Source organism: Neolamprologus brichardi, chromosome 23 (genome assembly GCF_056152115.1).
Source record: "Neolamprologus brichardi isolate AB-2024 chromosome 23, ASM5615211v1, whole genome shotgun sequence".
Lineage (NCBI taxonomy): Eukaryota > Metazoa > Chordata > Actinopteri > Cichliformes > Cichlidae > Neolamprologus > Neolamprologus brichardi.
This window is the reverse complement of record NC_142125.1, coordinates 13,751,395-13,773,098: the sequence shown is the minus strand read 5'-3', so window position 1 is coordinate 13,773,098 and position 21,704 is coordinate 13,751,395. Positions and strand designations below refer to the sequence as shown.

The 21,704-nt window shown below is 41.3% G+C and overlaps 1 protein-coding gene across 4 annotated transcripts in view; it reads left to right on the top strand.

The window, feature by feature from the left end:
* The first annotated feature begins 1,580 nt into the window (after nucleotides 1-1,580).
* Nucleotides 1,581-21,704, top strand: part of farp2 (FERM, RhoGEF and pleckstrin domain protein 2) — a 30,432-nt gene continuing 10,308 nt past the window's right edge. For 2 of the 4 annotated variants that reach the window (XM_087835612.1, XM_087835609.1), the window contains exons 1-13: nucleotides 1,582-1,708; nucleotides 2,296-2,516; nucleotides 9,295-9,399; nucleotides 12,015-12,057; nucleotides 12,139-12,217; nucleotides 12,572-12,669; nucleotides 13,153-13,267; nucleotides 16,924-17,071; nucleotides 17,174-17,269; nucleotides 17,363-17,526; nucleotides 17,616-17,684; nucleotides 17,834-17,891; nucleotides 18,071-18,329. In XM_087835612.1, the coding sequence (XP_087691738.1) occupies nucleotides 2,316-2,516; nucleotides 9,295-9,399; nucleotides 12,015-12,057; nucleotides 12,139-12,217; nucleotides 12,572-12,669; nucleotides 13,153-13,267; nucleotides 16,924-17,071; nucleotides 17,174-17,269; nucleotides 17,363-17,526; nucleotides 17,616-17,684; nucleotides 17,834-17,891; nucleotides 18,071-18,329 (1,435 nt within the window). In that variant the 5' untranslated portion in view covers nucleotides 1,582-1,708; nucleotides 2,296-2,315. Of the gene's footprint in view, nucleotides 1,709-2,295; nucleotides 2,517-9,294; nucleotides 9,400-12,014; nucleotides 12,058-12,138; nucleotides 12,218-12,571; nucleotides 12,670-13,152; nucleotides 13,268-16,923; nucleotides 17,072-17,173; nucleotides 17,270-17,362; nucleotides 17,527-17,615; nucleotides 17,685-17,833; nucleotides 17,892-18,070; nucleotides 18,330-21,704 lie in introns of all 4 variants that reach the window. The other 2 variants (XM_087835611.1, XM_087835610.1) reach the window with 2 other exon arrangements.

Genomic DNA, 21,704 nt, shown 5'->3' with positions numbered 1-21,704 from the left:
GGGGCGTGATCAGGTAGGTTGTGAATGGCTAATACCTTTCCTTTGCAAGTAGCAGAGAAAACAAGCAAGAGCAGGCAAAATTTGCTGGAGGTGTCCACAGTCCACAAGTGAGTTGTGTACCAAACAAACAGGGTTTCAGGAATGAGTCTGGACTGAAAAGGGGGATAGAGAAACAGGTTTAACAGGCAAAGAGCACTAAAACAAACTAGTAACAGAAGAGGGCTTCCTATCACTATGTTGGCAAGAGGACTGGGGAACCCTTTAGCTTTAATATAGCCAACAATTGATTTCTATATTCAGAATAGCTATGGGACGGATGGCTCAAACAGGAACTTTCCTCCCAGTCGGGGAGGGGAATCGGCAGGTACACAGAAGAGTTCATGGATGACTCAATGACTCCGAAGTGCCCGGGTCCTGTGGCTGCAGAACAAGCCCAGATGTCAGCACCACCATGCTAAGAGTTGGTCTGAGGTGTTGATAGGTTGTATTTTGTTTTGGCTTAAATTACATGTCGTGCATTATAGCCAAGTGTCTCCACTGTGATTCTACCTGTCCAGAGGACATCGTTTCAGAAGTCTAACTGACGCCTGTAGCGTCTGACATGTAGCTCTTTGGTCTTCTGCAGTTTCTCTGAGCTGCAGGTGAATTTGCTGAGTCGTCCATTCCTGGGGGGGACAACCAAGTGCCATGAGTGTTTTCCACTTGTAAATGGTCTGACCTGACTGCTCCAGACCAGCAAACTGCCAAAACCAACGCTTACTGATGATCAGTTAATCGATTGCATTCGATTAGTAACCCATAGCCTCGCCTTATCCCCATCATTCCTCATTCCAAACAGGATTTCTATTATCAATACTTGTACTTCAGCATAAACATTATTTCTGCGGTGTGTTGGTACACATTTTGGTTTATGAGAAACACACATTCAGTGGAAATGCGTGCATATACATCAGATTTAATTATAGAACCTATCAAAGCATTTTTAAAGCATGATGCAACGTTGTTTGGGATTTTTTGAGAGAGAACAGTAGGGGGAGCGCCTCCACAATAAAAAAAAGTCCTCCTCCTTACCTCACATAGTTTTTGTCTTTAAAATGGGCTTACCAGACATCGGACCGCAGTGCAAAGTGCCCATTGTCCTGATGTAATTCAGATCTGAGGCATTTAAAGACTTATAGATCAGACGGGATGGTTAAATAGGATAACACACACACTCACACATTCACACACAATGTGTTCGGAGAACTGTGTTACTAAATTTGTACCACTTAGAAGTTTACAGTGAAGTCTATTTACATCACCTACGGGTCAGACTTTAGCCCAAACTTAAATAATGGCAGTTTCGCTTTGTGGGTCAAATCAGACCAAACTAATGATATAAAACACTTCTTATTATCGACTTTGACTCTTGGCGCAAATCCCCATTTACTTTTTGCAACATTACTCTCGTAAAAGAAATATTCCGACTGGTGAGTTTCTTCTTCTCCATCCGTGAAAGCCATTTAAAGTAGAAGAAAGTATATCTTGGCTCTCCTGCCTACGAGCCTTAGCCACATTTGCACCAATGGCAGGACAGACGGCTCTGCTGTAGCCAATGATAAACCGCTGTTGAGTGCGCACTCGTTTGGCTGACGACGACCATGGAGCGGAGTCGTGTCCTCTTCGGCGTTTCAAACTTTTAGCGTTTAGTTTCATTTCGGGCAGAACGGTAAGTTTAAAACCGCTTTTGAGCAAATTTCCTTTTTGTTTTCTCGTGTGGCGACTTTTTCGGATCTAATTCTCGGTTAAGATAATTAACTTAGCTTCGGTTCTCGACCGTACACTGGAATCCACTGAGTTCAGTTTCTCATCAAGAAAACAAACCTCACCTTACACATTCCTCATGCTTTCCCCGAAAGCTTTTCTGGCTTTAAGTGTTGCTGTAAACGCGGTTTACGTCTTGGTGGGACTTTTGGGCCCCACATGAAGCGCAAAATCGGTGCGCCGTCGGTTCTTTTCGTATGTTAGGCCGTCTTTTGTGCCAACCTGCACTTCTGCTTGAGGGTAAATATAAATGGTTTGGGTCAGTATTACTTTATGGTCTTCTGTATGTCAGCGTAATGCGGTACATTTCCTATGAATGAGCCTCAGGTGTGCGTAAACAGCTTCGCAACTTCGCAGGAAGCTGTTTGGACTGTTTTTGTTTGTTTGTTTGTTTGTTTGTTTTTTATGCCCAAATAGTTTGTCCTTAGAACAAAGAAAATATTTGATCAGTGGAAGTTTTGTGTTAATGTTTGTTGCTTTCTGAATTTGCAGGAGCGTTTCCCTGAGCTGGAATGGGGGAGATAGAAGGTTCATACAGGGTCCTGCAGACCCCTGGCACAAGACTGGGAGCCCAGTTCAATGCTGGGATCAGCACTCTGGAGCCGGGCCAGAGTCTCAGTGGCAACATGGTCAACAGGAGAATAAGCCAAGGCAGAGGAATACAGATCCGTGTGCAGGGGCTGGACGACTCTCAGGAGTTCTTTGATATAGAAGTAGGTTCTACTGTGTGTGGTTCGTGCATCCTCGTTTGTTTACTTAAAATATGTCCCCGGATTGCTCCACAGAAGGCTCCATCATACCTTGGAGGCCTTGGTCGCTCTGGTTTGTGTGTGTCTGTGTGTCTTGGTGACAGCTGCCACATGGCTTTGGTGCTGAAATCCCTTCCTCTTTAAGACTTCTTATTGGGGCAACTTAGTGTAACTCAGCAGGGCGCCTCTTGGTTTCTTGGCTGTGATTTCTGCTCCAGGTCCAAGTGGTAGCAGTTCTCTTTACTGTCCCTAAAGCTTGACTTCCAAAGGAGTAGGTATTAAAAGTTAGGAGTCTGGTCTTTCTGGGTTGTTTTTAAAAAATCTTTTTTTTTTTTTTTTTTGGTTTGGGGGGGGGGATTTACGAAGTCTAAATTTTACAGAAGCATTTGGTTACTCACACAGTCATCACATACAGTGTATAAATCCTAGCCAACTATTCTTGCTTTTGTTTTCTTCTTTTCATTGGAATTACTTTAGAGAAGTTGATCCCATTTAAATACTCGCTGTTGAACAAACTTTGAGATCCATGCTGTGACTCTGCTTTGCCATGTCTACTTGCCAAGTTGCAGCAGGAGTCACTGAGGAGGCCAATAGGAAGCAATAAGGAAGCCACTCTATCAGAGCATGCTTCCTGGCTTTTTTATGTGAAGGGGAAAACAAATCTAAGTAGAGTCTGTACAATGATTAAATGCTCAATTCAGTGGCTGGTTGATGGTGAAGTGTAATAAGAAGACCTGGCAGCTGCTAATTGTGTTCGAATAGGTTTGTATATTTATACTTTCCTGTGTGTATCCTAAATCCTTGTGTAGCCACAAGAGTAGCAGTTCAGGAGTACTGCTGAGACAGACGTTTCATAATCTTATGCACCATATGTTGTCTCAAAGTCTTAAGCTAATAGAGCGTAACGGGCATATGTTAGACTTGCATGGAAGCAGACCTGTGTGCTGTTCAGTCTAAAGAAAATTTAATTGGTCTCAAGAAAATGTTGTTCTGAGTTCTGACAGGCTGACTGAGGTCTGAGTTCAGCGCGGCTCCGCACGTGGTGTTGATAGGAGGTGGCAGACCGAAATACATGGCTGCAAAAAAAGAATGACGGCAGTGCTGTTGTCAAGCAGACTGGAGTTTACCAGGAACAAGATGGCCTCTGAGAGGCTCTGTTGTTCACTGCTTAATATTTCTGTTCATTCATTGTGAGGAGTCGTGGGCTGGTGGGTGAATAGTTTTTATCCTTGTGTATTGAATGGCTGCTCAGCTAAACACATCAGAAATGTGCGCTCTGTTTGTGCCTATCTGTCCACAGTCACTTCAAAGAGAACTGATTGAGCCAGCACAACTTTTCCTATGCTTTTAATTATATTTTTTTTCTCCCTCGTGGAGTCCGTGTGCAAAAATAGATACAAAATTGCAGTGTGGAATGTTTGCCATGGTTGTGGCCTTCAAGTAACTGCCTCCCCTCATTGTGGCGTTTTGGTTGCTCAGCTGCCCAAATAGCTTGTGTACAGTCTCCATCACCTGCCATTTACTGCCCCTCTTACTGTACAGTGAAGCAAAAATACACTTCACTCAAAATGACACACAGGAAAGCCACAAGGGATTCATCCATTGTGCAAATTTGCTTGACATAGATGTTCTTGTTTTCTGCTTTGTTTTGTGTGGTTTCTCTCTGTGAGTCGGGGGATAAATGTATGGGAACATTTTTGGAGTATTTCTGCTTTGCGTTGTGCTTTTAAAATATAGATGCCACATAATTTATAGATTTTGACGTCTTATGATTACAGTATTCTGTTGATTATATTGGTGCATTCCTAGAATAACAGCTGCCATTCTCCATATTTATTTCTTTACCGTTACATCACATCTTTCATTACGTGTGATAACTCTGAACTGTAAAATCATATTGCGTGCAAAGGTGTGTGTATTTCTGGCCATATAATGTCTTTAGCCTGGACCTAAGACAGTCCAATCAGATCAGTCTCTTTGATCTGCTGGCCTTCCTCTGCTGCAGTTACCTGACATGGGTCATCATCAGCAGACATTTGCTTGCACGACTCTTGTCCACAGACCCCTCCCACAGCCACCAAGCACAGGAGAAAGCTCAGCCTTGTGGTTTCTGGACAGGGAGGCTGGGCCAGCGGGGCAGGGGAAACACAGGCCTCTTTTATCCAGCACAGCCAGCCCCTTTGCTGGCCTTAACTTCCAGCTTAAAACTTGCAAAAAAAAAAAAGGGCAGAGAGTGGGTTGTGGAACCTAGCTGTGTGAAAATGCGTTTATAGTCAGGGTGCTGGTGGGAGGGAATCCAGGCAGGCTTTGCTTTAGTGTTAGCAAACAAGCACATAAATAGCAAGGTTGACAACCAAGAGGGGCAGTTCAGAGGGAGCAGTCATGGCCAGTACAAAGTTTGAGCTGAGGTGGTGGGGGAAGGGGACACAGTCAGGAGTGAAGCCCTGTCGAAAGTTGGTCTGAGGAATTCCAAACCCCCCTGGCCTGTCCCTGAAATCACATTTGGACTAACTAGATAACTCAAACAGTGTAATTCAACCGTGATGTGTGCTTTAAAGTCCTGTTTCATCTGTGAGCCGTTCTTGCAACGATGCAGTCAGTGTGAAATGCAACAAAGTGTTTAATTATCCTTTAAAATGGATGGTTTACACTAAAGTTAACAATACACAATTTTCCTCTGGCTCAGAGTGTTATTTATTCAGCTTGTCATTTCTTTAAAGACATTTTTACATGGATTTTTAATGAATAATTGTTTTGTGTGTTGAACAATTTAGATGAATAAATGGCACTACAATCCAGAGGGGGGGTAAACAGATTTTTATTTATTTATTTATTTATTTAAATTGTGTGGAAGTTTCTGGCATTAACAAGAGATTGCAAGATCGAGGAAAAACACTTTAAAACCTTATTTTGGGAGCAAATAAAGCTGAAAAAGCAAAGATTTTTAGGAGTTTTTTCCCATCTGATCTCATTAGTGTTTCTATGCATGCAGTTTTTATGTTGCGTGATGTTTGAAATTAAAGTCAATTTAGATAATTGTTTGAAATGGATAGCTAAATAAGTTCCTGGAAGTGTTGTAAGATGGCTGTCCGGTGGAAAGACTTTCTTCCAGAGGGAATTTGGATAAAGTAATGTCAGAGTGGTGTATCTCAGTTTGTTATCTGTGGTCAGTTTATAATCTGTGGCGTCGGTTACGCAGGCATGCTCACAAAAGCAGTAATCTCGTTCTTCATACCAAACACAGGCTGAGAAGCATTCGGCTCTCATCCCCACAAAGCACTCACGCTTCCCCACTGTGTACTGAAGTGGCTAAACTATCTAATGGCTGTGCCTTGAAGGACTTCTTGTTAAATACCTCAAACAACTCCTCTCTGCTCTTACTGTTATGGTAATCTTTCCTGCTGCAGGGAGTAATTTACCACCACCTAAGGAGGATCCACCTACTGAGATTTTTTTTTTTCCTCCTTTTTCTCCCCTCATGTTTTAAACGCCAAGCCGAGGCTGTAAATTATCTGGGTTACACAGGTGACTTGAGCAGAAGGCACTCTGTAAAACATCTGATCCCGATTACCACCTTCCAGAGTTGATTTGCCAACAAACAACATGACTGCCAGCTGTCCACGGGCGTGTCCTAAAGCCAGGCAGCGAGAAGAAGGGAAATTGCCATTCAGTTATAAAATCCATCGAATAACCTGTTTAACGTCAAAATGTATACCGCTGTGAAAAATGACAGCGTACCTCCCACTGTGGCAAATGCAAGCCCCAACACACCCCTGCTGTCAGTGGGAGGTTCTGCTAGAGCCCTCTGCCTTTCACCGTGATCTTTAAACAGTGTTTAACCTGTCATGCAAGGTACAACAAATCCCTGCATTTTTGAGTTGCACCTGTATTTTTTTTCATTTTCCCCCCTTGAAATTCTCTGTGCATGAGAAAGGCAGTCCTCTCCTATAGTAGGCTGTTTTTTAAGCTTTTACTTATACTCACCCCTGCTCCCAGCGCACACACACACAAACAAGGGGAGATTTGTCTTCCAGAGAAACATCTGTTTGCCATAATCCCCCGCTGCTTTTGGAGCTTGATTGGGTGACCCATTGACCTGCCTTAATGTTGGTGTGGAGATGAGGCTGTGGTCCACACCACAAGTAGGGTGTGAACAAACTCTGCATGATCTCGCTGTCACATCACAGATGTGACTTTACTTAAGATGCCAGGAGGGCTTCTGCGGTGCCACCCATTGGTTTATGATACATTAGCGGCAAAGAAGAACTGATAAATTATGTTTAAAGGTGGAGTTAAACAGCAAAGTAAATTTGGATTACTTTTAATCAGTTTGGCCAGTTTTGGTAGTAGATTTTCATGCTTTAAAAAGATATTTATATCTAGAAACGGGGCTGGATATGCCCATGCCATTTAGTTTGACTCAGTTTTCTGTGTCAGAGGCCTTCACAGGTCGGTACAATTGTTTTCTTATCTATGACTCTGAGAACTCAGATAGTGTGTTTCTTTTAAAGGCTTGCATGTGACTCAGGTGTGCAAAAGCTCAATCACCATGATACTGATGTCACAGTGTTGCAATGTTCAACTGTCAGGAAAAAAAAGCCAGCACTGATAAAGGAGCTGATAAGCCTGGAGGCAAACAATTCAGATGGATTGGACAGTTTTGAACCAATTTAGATTCCAGGCCCTTCCAAAAGAATGACTCATGTGATTCAACAGCTAAAATATGGATTTATTGGCAACTGCGACTAAAAGTCCATTTCATTTTTAAGACGTTTAACTCTGATGTCTGCATAGTGTAAAACTTCATTTGTACCGTGGTTGCTTCTTGGAGTTGTCTGAACTTGAAGACTGCTTTTGTACCAAAATTTTTGCTTTTGGTACATTATTGGCCAATTTATATTTGTAGTTTATAAACTTTTAAATTCAGGCATTTTTCATAACATCTACTACTTCTTTTTTTGTTGTTCCACTGTAAAATACTTCAGCTGTACTTAAGCTGCTGCAGGGTTGCCAACATTTAAGTGTGTGCCCACAAAGTAAACAGTTAGTGACTTCAGAGAGATAAGCCAAATTGGACAGCATAAGAGGAAGTTGGTTGAGGGGAAAATATTATCTGTGGGCTACATGGAATTTCACTGCAGTGATGCTGGAAAGAACTTTCTTAGGGGGGAAATGGGGGAATGATGTGCAGTAGTTGTACCCTTTCCTCTTTGCTAGCTGCCTGGCTTCACCTAGCAGCTAGCAAAGAGGCTAGCTGGGTCAATGAGAAAATGCTATCCCTCCCTGTCTGACTGTAAAAGATAATGCTACATGTCAAAGTTTGATCTTACTATGCTCTTAAACACACGTTCACAATTCCAGCAGAGGGTTAATGAGTAACACAATGACAAAGTGCCAAGAAAAAGAAGATGGCATTAAGTAGTTTGCTCATGGCTACTGCATTGAGAACATAATCCTCAGCAGGTCAAACCTGCCAACTGCTTCTGGGTTTCTTGTCGAACTAGCAGGCTCAGTTCTGTTTGATTAAACCTAAACATTAATCGTGTGGTGATTAGGCTGATTGTAGCTGTTTGACACTGTGGTTTTAAACTTTGTTTGCTGGTTAGACTGAATTCCCCCCGACTTATAACAGGATGAGGTGTACATGGTAAACCTCAAGAACACTGAGAAGAAATGAGGATTAGTGTATGGAAACATTGTCTAACCACAGGGAAGATTTGGTTTTGCTCTAATAACTTTGTTAATGAAGCACTCACTGAATGAGTCAAATTGACAAAATACCTCAAAGCGTTTCTTACATTTGGCTCCTGAGTCGTTGCGTAAAAAATCTCGCTGACGTTGTCTGGATCGTATGTTTGGCCTGCACTCAAAGGCAGCCCAGACAAAGTATTTTAACACACCGGTTTTTGTTCTCCGTTTGAGGTCAGCTGAAATCAGATACCTTGAATGTGTGGAAAAAGGGGGAATTTTACAAGAGATTCCTAAATTTATGGATGTTGTGTCAGTAGGTTTCACCTGCAATTTATAGATTTTCTGAATGCAGAACATGTGATTGTATCAAAGTAATGAAAAGACTGACTACAGTAAATCTCCTGGCGTGCTCTGAGTTGTAATCCTTTACTTTAGCCAATGCAAAGCAGTACTTTTTATAAGGCTTTTAAAAATACTATTTTACATTACAACCAGATGTTTCAAGCTATAATTTTCTCAAAAAGTCGCAAGCTAGGATTCCAAACCTCAAGTGCAGTGTGTTCTTCATACATAGTAATTAGTTCTTCATTTAGTGAAAGCAAACCCCAGAGCATTGAGATAGTAAACTTGTGCAGAATTCCCGCATGCACATTTCTCAGGCCCAGATAAACGGCGAAATACAGTAAGCTCAGACACTCATCCAAGTCGAGAAAAGTATTTAAATCGACAGATGGAACATACGCAACCATAAAACACACAATGGAGTGGATCATTTACAGCTGCGAATATTTTCTGCACCACACAGGCAGACGGCATTTATTCAGCGCTCGCTTTGAACACAAGCGTGTCCTCGGTCTCTTCGGGCTTAGTTGAAATTAGTTTTTGATGATGCTCTCCATCTGTGGAATCTTTGTGAATATTTTGTCTTTTAAAGCAATGCACTTTTGCTTCTCATAAAGCTCATAAGATCTATTGTCACAGAACTTCTGAAATCTTTGTGTTGACATAGTGATGAAATTCTTCTGCTTTTTCTTTTTTTTTTTCCTTTCAGCCAAAGGCTCTTGGACAGATCCTTCTCTCTGAGGTTTTCCACAGAGGCAACCTCATAGAGAGTGATTACTTTGGCCTCGAGTTTCAGAACATGCAGATGAACTGGGTACGTACATCTCTATTTCCTGTTTGAAGCGGACGCATTGGACATGGAGGAGCTGACTTGCGCACTGATTGGTTGAGGCAAACTTTTTTTTAAAATGCTTGATGACAACAGGATGGGCATTCGGGGAACAACATGGACTTATAAGTCATTAGTTGCTCTTCTTCAGCAATGCAAACAGTGAGGTAGTGTTTTCTCTGGACTTGAGTAGTATATAACTTTGGAATATTTTTAACTTGTCTGGCAGCAGTGCTCATATACACATGTCAGACTTTCCATTGTTTTACTATTCCAGAAACATAAGTGGAATTCAAGACCACCTAGAAGTTTTTGTAAAGCAGCAGAGAGGAGTTATGGAGCCCACTATATATCTTCTTCAAAGAGAATGAGGCCAGTGTTGTTTAATAAGATGCACCGGCCTCTTTGCTCATGTACGCTCAGCTGCCCGAGGACTGAAAACTATACCGTGTTTAAATATACACTACATTTGCTGCTCTGCAGTCTGGTTTTTAAAGGAGCTTCTTCCATTAACAAACTAAATCTTTTACGCATAGTGAATTTTTACTGAGCGTATGAAGGAAGCTTAGCTGCAGCTGATGTCATGAACTGTCAGTGACCCAGCAGGGCACACACTGAGATTCTTTTGGGAGTAGCTGCTGTGTCCTCATCAGTTATTTCATCGTTCAGGAAGCTCTTACTCAGAAGAATAATAATAATATATTGAGAGTTTAACAAATAATTGGAAAATGTTTTCATGATTAATCATCCGAGTCATGAATCATTCGCTTTGTTAAAGCTTCCCAGCTGTGAGGACTGAATTCGGTACTCATAAAACCAAAAACTAATTTAAATTGGGCTAATCTGTCCCACGGGGTCACCCCCTGTGTGCACCTCTGCTGTTTTTATATCACTCCAGAGGTCCTGTTCAGTCTCGCTGATCTTGAGGCTCTGTGTTGCTCACCTGATCTCCTCTACATCCATTAGATGTCAAGTCAATGAGAGGCACTTTATGTGAATAGCATTGGTTTGATTGTCTTACTTCTGCTTATATAGAATCTTCTCCACCAGATGCCATAAGGTGTTAAAGCAGAACTAAACAAGTCCTGTGACTTATGGGGAGAGGGTTAATAGCTTCAATCTTGCTCATGCACTGCAGACTCTTCCACGAACATCTTGTGGACTGCAGTTTGATCACCAGCGATGATCCCGGGCATGAAAGTCGAGTTGTTGTTTGCTGTCTGCACAACATTTGAGAACTTGGATGAAATCCAAAATGTACAACTTTTCAAACAGGAGTGACTTCAGAGAGGTAGCGGAACCTGAAAAGGTCTCCAGGTGAACATGGTGACTTTGAAGGGAAAATGGTCAAAGTGGCGTTCAGGTATTGTTTAAGGAGTAGTCGCCCCCAAATTTCATGATGGCACTACGTATCTGAAGTTTCTAAATCCTGCTTGATTTGGCAGATTTTTACACTGGATGGCCTTCCTCATGCAACAATAAGGGGTTTATGTCTCCTCCCAAAATCTATCTGGGCATATTTTGCTTGTTAGACAAATGTGTAAACCACTGCACCATGGGATTTTAAATGACGTACCAAAAAAGCTGTGAAAACAGTCCAAAATCCTCAGATATTCAGTGCTGCAGAGTAAGACGAGAATAAGCCTCAAATTGGCACATTTGAAAAGCTAGTGTGTTTAGAGGGTTTGCTTATTACATGTTTGGTAAATCAATACTTGGAATACTTGCATTCTACTCATTTCGTTGGGTTTCCCATAGATATGGTATCAGTACTTTGCCTCTGATTATTTCTACATATGCATTTGTACACTTCCAGAACCAATCAGCCAGTCTGCTGACGTAATCCTGCCCACGTATCGAGCGATACACCCATCACCGATTGCGTAGTGGTTGTGTAGTTGGCTTGACGCTAACTTTAATGTTGTCCTTATAGTTGATGTCCCCGATGTTTTCTAAACTTCAGTGACATTCCTCGACCAGCACATTGCTACTAGTCCGTCTTTGTGGGTAGTTTTTTTTTTTTTTAAAGTTCAAGTGTAGCTATGGGATATCCAGGTCAAATGCAGATGGTTTTTATTTATGTATTTATTTGTTTTTAAACTTAAAACATCAGACGATAGCTGATGGTTTCAGGAATGTTTTGGCAAATGTAATCCCTCTTTTACTCTCTACACTGACCATTTACCAAAGCCTGCTCAAGTGTGGTTAGCCAGTAGAATTGGAGTAGAAGCAGAAACCAGAAAGCTTTTTTTTTTTTTCCATTTTTAATAGAAATTTATATACAAACTGGCACATGTGTGACTACGAATTGAGCAGAATTCAGGCAGCAATCAGCTGATACCAATTTCTCAGTATATCTGTCTGGATCGAGCGCATTCCTCCCTCAATCAGCCCCAGATGTACGGCTTGAGCAGCCTCCTACACTGAAGCCAGTGTTTTGCCAACAGCATTGTGACATCTCTCTTCTGTTTCAAATGGGGCTGATGCAGCAAACAGTCGCTGTGTTACAAGGGAGTCACTGAAGTTATTCTGCCACCACCTGTCAAAGTTATAGTTCACATTATGTTCTGTTTTATTTGGGTTTTTTTTTTTCTCTTTAGGTTTGGCTGGAACCCACAAAACCCATTTCAAAACAAGTCAGAAGTAAGTGAGGCTGATTCTTAGCTCTGAATCCACCTAATAAAAAGTGTTTTGGGCATTGATAATCTGCTTGTGCGTTTACAGGACCAGCAAATACACTTTTTAGACTGTCAGTGAAATTCTTTCCCCCCGATCCGGGTCAGCTGCAGGAGGAGTACACCAGGTCAGTGACTGTAATTTCCTTTTGAATATCACTTTTATCTCTACCTGTATGAGGAGCTTGAGGAACATGGTTTCTGTTTTTTATTCCTCTTTTTTTAGAAGCTCTGTTATTCTTTGTCTTCTTTAAAAATACTTTTTCTGCAGTTAAAAACTTTGTGATCGTTGTTTTTCCAAGAGTTATTTGTTTAAATGGCACTTAAGGTTCCTAAAGATGCTTAATCCATGATGAGCTTAGTTTGTGGTTATTTACTTCTCATGAACATAAATAGATGGACACTAAGCTTATGACTGTGTGTGTGTGTGTGTGTGTGTGTGTGTGTGTGTGCGCACATGCTTTTTTTCCCCTCTCCTTTAGGTATTTATTCTCCCTGCAAATGAAAAGGGATCTGATGGAGGGCAGGTTGATCTGCACAGAAAATACTGGTGCCCTGCTGGCCTCTCACCTTGTCCAATGTAGGTTCTTTCTGTTTTTTTGTTAAAGCCGACCGTGTTATCAGACTAAATTAAATTATGCAGTAGTAAGAGCACTTGTAAAATCTCTAGTAACTGGTTTGCTCGATTTGTTTCAGAACATAATCCTGTTCACAGAAACCGCAGATCTTAAAGGTTCTTTTCAGTATTTTCTTGTACTCTGTAAAAAAAAAATATAAAATAAAATTAAAATTAAAAAAAATCTCAGAGTTCAGTGTGTTATACCTCCTCTTAAAGGTCTTTAAAAACCTCATGGTAAAACGGTGTTAAGAGACCAGATGAGAAAGCGCACATCTAGATTCAAAAAGCAATTCTTATGGTAATTTGCAGCAAATTGTGTACGGAATAATTTGTGAGCTATAATCTAAAGTAACAGCAAATCTACAGGTCACAAAAGAATAGAAACAATCTGTTAAAACCTGAAATGAGCGTAGTCTCGCTTCGTTTTCTCTCCATAAATCACAGCGGAGATCGGCGACTACGATGACACAGCAGACAGGGAATACCTGAGGATAAACAAGCTGTTACCTTACCAAGAGAAAGTACAAGAACGGATCATGGAGCTCCATCGCAGGCACCTGTAAGTTTTGCCTTTTTGTCTAAGTGAAATCTTTCTCCCTCTTTTCCAAATTGCTCTAACCGTCTGGCTCCTGTAGTTCAGTTTATGGCTGCTTTCCTTTCTCGCATTCCTCGCGCACTCAGAATACTTGAATATGACCTGTAAATGTAAACAGGGATGCTTCGTTCCTGATGTCATTACCAAAATTAAAGTCAGCCAGACTTTCAGCTTCTTCAGACTCTCTTCTAGCGACTTTCACGGTAGACCAGCCGCCTGCAGATTGTTCTGTTGCAGCTGCTGACTGTGCACTTCTGAGAATAAATGCAATTCATTATTTTCTCCAGATGACCACATGTTGAGGCGATTTGAAACAAGTTAACTGTGACATCGAAGTCTCTTCCAGGCATTGCCATCATATTGTGGGTTTGTTAGATTGGCCTGCAGTGAGGATGCAGGGGAAATGCAAACGATCACTGTAATACCATGATTGGTATGGATGATAAGAAGCTGAATTTTCATACTGGTAGATGAAAAATAGCACGGGTTCATTTCACTGGCAGATGAGATGCAACCTTCAGATTAAACAAATGATTTTAGCTTTTGCTCTTAAAACTGCACACGCACAGCACGTACTGTAGTACTGGCTCATTTACTTAGACCTGTTCTTCTTGTGGAGCTTTGCAGGAGTCACAGCAAAAAGGTTTTGTTTCTTTTATCTTGTACTGGGTTACCCTACAGTCGATCGTCTATCTGAAACAAGCCATTTTACCTCCTTTCCCCCTGCTTCAACCCAGCAGTCGGTGTTTCATAGCTCACCGCTGGCGACACATGTTGTCATTATCAGCGTATACGTGTTCTAATATTGAAACATGCTGAGAAGTATGCTTTGTGTAAGACTGTTATCGCACAATTTTTCCAGCAGATGGACTCTGGCTGTATTTTTATAATGCACTCTGTGCTGTCTGCAGCACATGTTGCAGAATCTGCATCAAGGCTGTGTGACTGTTTTGTGAAACGCATTTCTGCAAAGTAAACAAAACCAAAGCAGTGAGCCCCAAAAATCCAGATGCATCTTGTATGGAACGTACCATTGGCCTATATAAGACATGGGATGCATAGCCTTGTTGGTTTGACAGGCAGGGGTTATACTCAGCTGCAAACAAACAGCTGCAGTCACCACAGGCAAGCAGTCATTATGTTGTATTGTCTCTTTCCAAGTCTGCCTAAAGACGGAGCGTGCAGACGGAGCCTTGCGCTCTCTGCTTGATGACTAAATTTACGTCACTCAGACAGAAGTGGTCCCTCGCTGATGTGGAAACTGTAACACCCGCATCAGCCTGTTAAGTGTTGCTTCTTTCAGACATCTGAGTTTCTGCATTACTGTGCCTCCCTGGTTTTATTCAGACATGCCTAAACCATTCTGAAAAGAGTCACTGAGTGTTCAGCATTTGACTAAACACTCCAGCATGTTGAGTATAAAGTTTCTTGGTTATTTTGTCCCGTTCTTTAAATGGGTTCCAGCTATTTGGGCATAAAAATGTGTTTAAATGTCACTTCCTAAGCTTTACATAAAACCATCCCATGTGATTACTCATGTTTGGCTGTCTGTGGCCATTCTTCCACTGCACTGTAGCCCTGAACCTTTCTACAAAACATCTGATAGAGGAGCATGTTTGAGGCTTCACTGCTACGTTTGGGAATCATGTTATCCCTGCTGCATGCATTACCCAGACAGCCCCACAGAGTATTTCCAGCAGTGCAAACTCCTCTCAAGCATGCCAGTTCCTGCTGTGTGCCACTAGTAAATGTGGGGAGGGAAAAAAAACCACATATTCGCCCGAAATAGCTTAAAATTCATGTGTGAAAACAATTTGTTAGTGTGACCGCCCTCAACCAGCCTTGTACGACTATAAAGAAATACGTCCCTAATGTAGGAAGATGCTGGAGAGTTATTCAACATGTTTATTTGTTCAGGTGTTTGTTTCTGGATGAGCTCGAATAAATAATCATTTCCTGAAAACTGATCTTGAAACTTTAGCACCCAGGCGCAGTGCACTTTTTTTTTTTCTTTTAATGATGTTGAACACAGTTTCCTGTAATGAGGTCAATGAAGTGTGACTATTGAGTGTTCTTGCTAAACAAACCACAGTGAGGGTTTTTCCCAGTTTTCAGCGTGTTACAAAACCTCTCACTCCACTTTTCCCACCATTGGCTCCCATGCAAAAGCAGTGCTATCCTGTGGCCAATGGGGACTCTTTTCAACCCAGTGTGTTAGGTAGCTCTAAAGACTTTTGCTAATCTTCCCTTGGTTGCCAGCGTGGAAGCACAAGCAACGAGCTCCCTGGCCTAATCCTTTGCTCTGGCCGGTCTATTAGCCATAAGGCCAGTAGGGCAGGGGAGGATCCTAAGGAGATTTAACTGCTTAACAGATGAACAAAATTAGAAGACTGTGATGATTGGATGGATATATCTTCCTAACATGCTGTTTGGTTGTAATCACACCCTTTTTAAATGACTGAAATCCTCGAAATTATAAGGGATTTAAGGTCTCGCTGCTCGCTCTAAAGTTCATGCTGTCGTGCTTGGTTTCAATTTTATGTGGTAACTTTTTATTTTTTATTCTTTAACTGTACGTAAATATAGTGTAGTGTTAAACCAAACACTTTGAATGCTGTAGATGATTATTGCCCAACTTGATGAAAAATAATTTAATAAATTAATGGGGTACACAGTGAATTTGATTAAGGGAAGATGTGAATCACAAGACCGTAAAGTGACATGTTGGTGTGTTTATACAAGTGATCTAGAGCAACTCAAAGTTGATAAATTACAAACACTACATGAGATACTACAAAATTATTATTATTATTTTTTAATCATTTCACTACACGGATGGGAAGATTTTTAAAAAGCAGCGTTTTAAGCCCTCTGGCACTAGGCTTTTTATTTTAAACACCCAAGTTTAATCGGTAACAGCCAGAAAGCTAAAAATGGTGTTCCCAAGGACTGAAACTACGTGGGAACACTGTTAACACAAAACGACTTCACATTCATATCAGTAAATTTGACATTTACAGTTTTACTTCCGCCTGATCAAAATTGTACATTTGGATTGAATGAGCGTCACGGCTGAGTCGGTGATTGTGATTCTATTGACCCTGCACTGAAATTTTTTTTTTTTTTTTTATTAGCTCATCTCCCAATTTTGTAGCAACAAATGCGATTGAGCTGCTTGGCTGTAATCTGTAGTGTAAGCACTGACTGTGATTAACAGAGGCATTGTCTTTGTGCTAAACAAGCCATAATGGGCTGTAATTGGCATCTAGCTTGTTCACAGTGCTAATGCATTTATTTGGGAGGTCTCAGTTCCTTCACTGAAACGCATCAGTAATTTTTATTTACTGAACTTGGCAGAAAACAAATCTGTGACGGGCCCTACTCTACATTAGGCCCATCATAGTATTTCTTTCCTTCTTTTTGTTAAATCTACTGTGTATAAAGCCAGCACGTTACACAGAACGTAGAGCCAAAAAAAGGGTTTATTTATGTGCACATAAATCTGAACCTGTCAGTGGTCCACTGAGAGGAACCCTTCCACCTGTGCACTGTAAGAACAGCACGTAAAGGACCTGCTGTTACAGTGAGTATCAATAACTTCTGTTATGTTATGATACCAGGGGGCAGACTCCTGCTGAATCAGACTTCCAGATCCTAGAGATCGCCCGTAAACTGGAAATGTACGGCGTCCGCTTCCACCCAGCAGCTGATCGCGAAGGCACAAAGATCAACCTCTCTGTCGCTCACATGGGCCTGCAGGTTTTTCAGGTGACTGCTGCTCTAAATCCAAATGTCTTCCTTGTGCATATATCCTAACAGTGTTACTGATGATTGTGTCTGTCTTTTATTCCACCTGTATTTCTCTCTCAGGGCCACACAAAAATAAATACCTTCAACTGGTCCAAGATTCGCAAACTGAGCTTCAAAAGAAAACGTTTCCTGATCAAGCTTCACCCAGAAGTCCATGTAAGTGTTATCAGTGTCCTTCAATCTTAGATTTCATATACACTGAGACCAGATGGCTGTATGCATTCTGCTTCTTATTAATCTTTGTTTTAGGGCCCCCATCAGGACACTCTTGAATTTTTGATGGGCAGTCGAGACCAGTGCAAAGTCTTCTGGAAGATCTGCGTGGAGTACCACTCATTCTTCCGACTGTTTGACCACCCACAGCCCAAATCCAAAGCTGTCCTTTTCACTAGAGGCTCCTCTTTCAGATACAGGTATTGACTAAAGACATAAAAATAATGCCATGTGTCACTGTTACTGGTTTAGTACATTGAAGTGGTTTAATTAAAACTCTTTCTGCCAGTGGAAGGACCCAGAAGCAGCTTGTGGAATATGTCAGGGAAAATGGAGCAAAGCGGACCCCTTACCAGAGGTATGTGTGTTTGAGTTTAGACACACAATTTAACACAAAGAGAAGCAGTTTCCTTCTAATTCTTCTTAAGCATCCACTGGAAGAAAGATCTGCATAAAATCATAACGGTAATTGTTACAAGATGACATGGAGATCTTATTTTCTTTCAGAAGGAACAGTAAAGTAAGAATGTCGGCTCGATCCCTCGCAACCGATGTGCCAAAACAGGTAAATACTGCAACATGTGGTGCTAATACAGCCATAGATTTGTATTTAATGGATAAGCTAACGCAGATCTTTTTCTCCCTTTATCTCTTTCTGCTGTCCTCTCTGGTTTTGTTTTTTTTTTTTTGGTGTGTCTCTTCTGTGTTGCTTTGTTTTTTTTTGTGTTTTGTTTTTTTTTTCAGAGCTTTTCATTCAATGACAGTCTCAGGTCCCCGGGCTTGTCTTCCTCCGCAGCCGTGACTTTCCAGTCAATGCACATCCCTAGCGTTTTCCCGCTAACAGAACGCCAACCTCAGCCCCAGCCTTTGACCGCACTGAGTCAGTCTCCAGCACCTTCTCAGCAGCACCAGCTTCAGTCCCCTCTGCAAGCCACCAGACCCCCCAGCCCTCCGAAGGAAGAGCCCATCAAGCCTACTTCCCCGTCACCCTACGCTTTTCAAGGTGCCCCCAGCAATCAGGCAGCAGGACACTGCAGCCCCTTGTTTGTGTGTTCAGAGAGTGGCACCGCTCAGTCACAGCTCTCCAAAAATGGCAATGAGGATAATGAGCGTGGGGCCAAGTGGGGTGGAGGGAAGAGGACGGGGTTTTTTACACCTGAGGCTTTTGAGGCGGAGCTTTTGCGTACTAAACAGAACCCCATGTTCTCATTGTCCAGCTCACCACTACAGGTTACTGAGGAGTTCATTGATGATGATCCCACTGAAATTTCCTTCTATGGCGGGGGTGTTGAGGCCTACTCTTATGGGATGGAGGATAAAGTAGATAACTTTGATTTAATGGAGGAACCTGAGCTTAGCAAAAACCGGCTTTTTAGTGTGGGAATTGAAGATCTGAATGGGAACCCCAATCCCTTCCCTGACAGTATTGTAGGTCACTCTGAGACTAGTTCTTTGGTTAACAACCGCTCAGAGTGCAGCTCCTTGGATAACCTGGGGCTCAGTTCTGCAGGGGAGTCCATGTCAGTGGGCTACGGAGGAGCTGACACCTCCTCGCTTCGCCTGCCTGGGTCTGACATCCAGTCGGAGGCCAGCTCCATGGTCAACTTCCCAGCGTACTCTGTGCGCTCGGAGAGCAGCTCCGCGGTGCAGTTCAGTGACCTGGTGGAGCAGCTGGAGCAGCTCAGCTACCCGCCCACTGCCACAGAGGGTTCAGGGAACGGTAGCTCAGATTCAGACTCCGACTGGGGCTCTGACAGCGTCCTTCCCCCTGAGCAGAACCTATTTTATAGCAATCCTTTGACGGGGAACAGTGGAATCGAGGGGTTCCTCCTGCAGTGTCACAATCTGCAGGCTCTGACACTAGCAGACCCCTCTGGATCCCCACATGTTAAAATGTAAAGCACTTGAAGACAGTCTAGGGCTGTCCAAATTTAGAGATAACATTATATTACCTGAATTATGCTTCAGCGGGAAATCTGTGTGGTAACCGGAAACCCCTCTTAACCCTACACCATAACCTTCCACATCAGCCTCTGCGGGCTGCATTTCTCAAGAGGTGCACGTCTGGTTATGTGAAAGGCTAAGAGGAGTTTTTGGCTACATGGCAGATTTCCTACTGAAGCATAATTCAGCACATTTCACCATTTAACCAGCACTTAAAAGATGTTTGTAGTTGTTGAAAAAGATGGGTTCTTCTTCATCATCATCGCCATCACCTGAACTTTGAGGCTTCTCAGTGAAGACACCACATCATTTCACTTTAAGCATCCCCATATACAGCTTTAGTTGCAGGCAGTGCTATAATCTTAGTTTTTATTTCCTGCCTTGTCTGGTTGAGGAGCTTCTTTTATTTTTAACATCATTCCTATCTTCTCTTGGAATTTGGCTCTTATTTTTACGAGAGCCTCGAATGCCATATCTCTTTTACAGTTGTCTTCTCTGTAACATTTAGCCTTTTAAGAGAAAATATTGAAATGCTTTTTGGGAAAAAAGCATTTATTTTGGAAGCTTTATCTTTTTAAGACACAACATGACTCCTGTTAAAACGCTAATGTACACATTAGCATAGGACAAGTTATCCAAGTTACCTTCCACTTGAATAGTGAGTGTTTAATGGAAAAGTTATTCTTCTGTGTGTAAAGTTGATCACTTGAGATGATGGTTTCAGATAATTTAAGCTTGTAAGTAATGCAGAATCTTTAATAATTTTCTACTTAAAAAAAAAAAAAAAAAAAAAAAATTCTGTCCTGACCTACAGGTTGGAATAAAAATGAGCTAAATGTACTTAAAGTACTTAACAAGCATTTAACTTCTTAACTACTTTTTTGTTTTTAAAAATAATATCTGGCACTTACTGGGCAGTGTAGAGTTTTCTGGTAGATGGTAATCTGTGTCTAATCTCAGGGTTGAAAAATGAAACCAATATTAGTCCCTGTTCAAATGAATATTAAAGCCCCCCCTTTTTAAAAATAAAAATAAAAGAAAACACAGGGCATGCCATTAAATCGTTTTTTTCTTCTTCCTTTTTTTTGCCTGCCCCCTCTTGTACCTCGCTGCCACCTGCTGGCGAAAGTCAGCATTGTTCACATCCCAAAATCCCCAGCTGTGGTAGTTTTCTTTTGTTTTGATAGGTTTAGAATGTCTATATAATTATATTTTTACAAAGCCAACACCAGCTAACATTTTAACTCAGCTCAACATGAAAAAAAAGAATGTAAACGGTGTACTAATGAGCCATTAAGTGCACCGTTAGCACCACTTTCTACAGAATGAATGTATCACCTGTTTGTATGTAAGGCTTTAGTGTTTTAAACTTCTTGATTAACAAATGAAAGCAGAGCAATGAAGCACCTTTTCAAACATTTGATCAGACCTAAAAACTTACAGGAAATCCTTTATGATAACTTTTTTTTAGGAAACAGGTTTTTTTTGCACATTTCTAAGTAATTTTATAGGAAAAATCCAGGCATGTCGGGTTATTAACACATCAGTGTGGACAGAATATTTCTCTGTAATGTTTGCTCGACTGAGATATATCTGGTGTAAGGATTTGTAAGGGCTGATTCTACATTTAACCCAACTAAGATGACGATGATACAAGCTTTGATTTTCATCTCTTTAATGTGCCCGAACTCAATTCTACTTGATTTTTCTGTACATTTTACAGAATCTCCTTTTTGTGTGCAGCACGTGCACCTCAATGCAGTTTTTTCTCTTTATTTTTTTGTAATCAGTAGACACCACATGGATAAATCTCATCTGTCCTCATTGTCATTTTGAAGGATGGGCAAAACACACCCAAAGTGTTTCTGCAGACTCTCTGCAGTCACGGGTGTGGACGGGTGTTTCTGTGTCACCATGGAGAAATCGTATTTTGCTTCAGAGTTTTCTGATCTGAAGGATTTGTCTTGATGGCTCTTTATTTTTATTTTTTTTCTACCATGTGATTCTTCCCACTTAAAGTTTTCATTAACGACTAGCTGACAATTATAACCAGCTAACCTGCACTTAGACACCAAGTAATCACACCTTAATCCTGAACATGTATATTTTTACTAATCATAAACAGCCTGTACTTAATGTTTTGTATGTTTTTACTTTAAAGAATAAAGTAATCACTTTTGGGTACCATGAATGTCAGACTTAAAATTCTTTAAAGTTGCAGATTAAACTCAAAGGAGTAGTAATGGTGGAACACAAACCCTTTTGGATATTAGCTTAATGGTCAAGAACGTGGAGGATGAAGTTTATGTATGTTGCATATAATATATCTGCTGCTGTATCCCGAATGTGTTTTAGTTGCAGGAACAACTACAAATCAGTTTTTTTTTTTTTTTTTTTTTTTTTTGCTCACAAATCTGTCATTCAGCCAAACTGT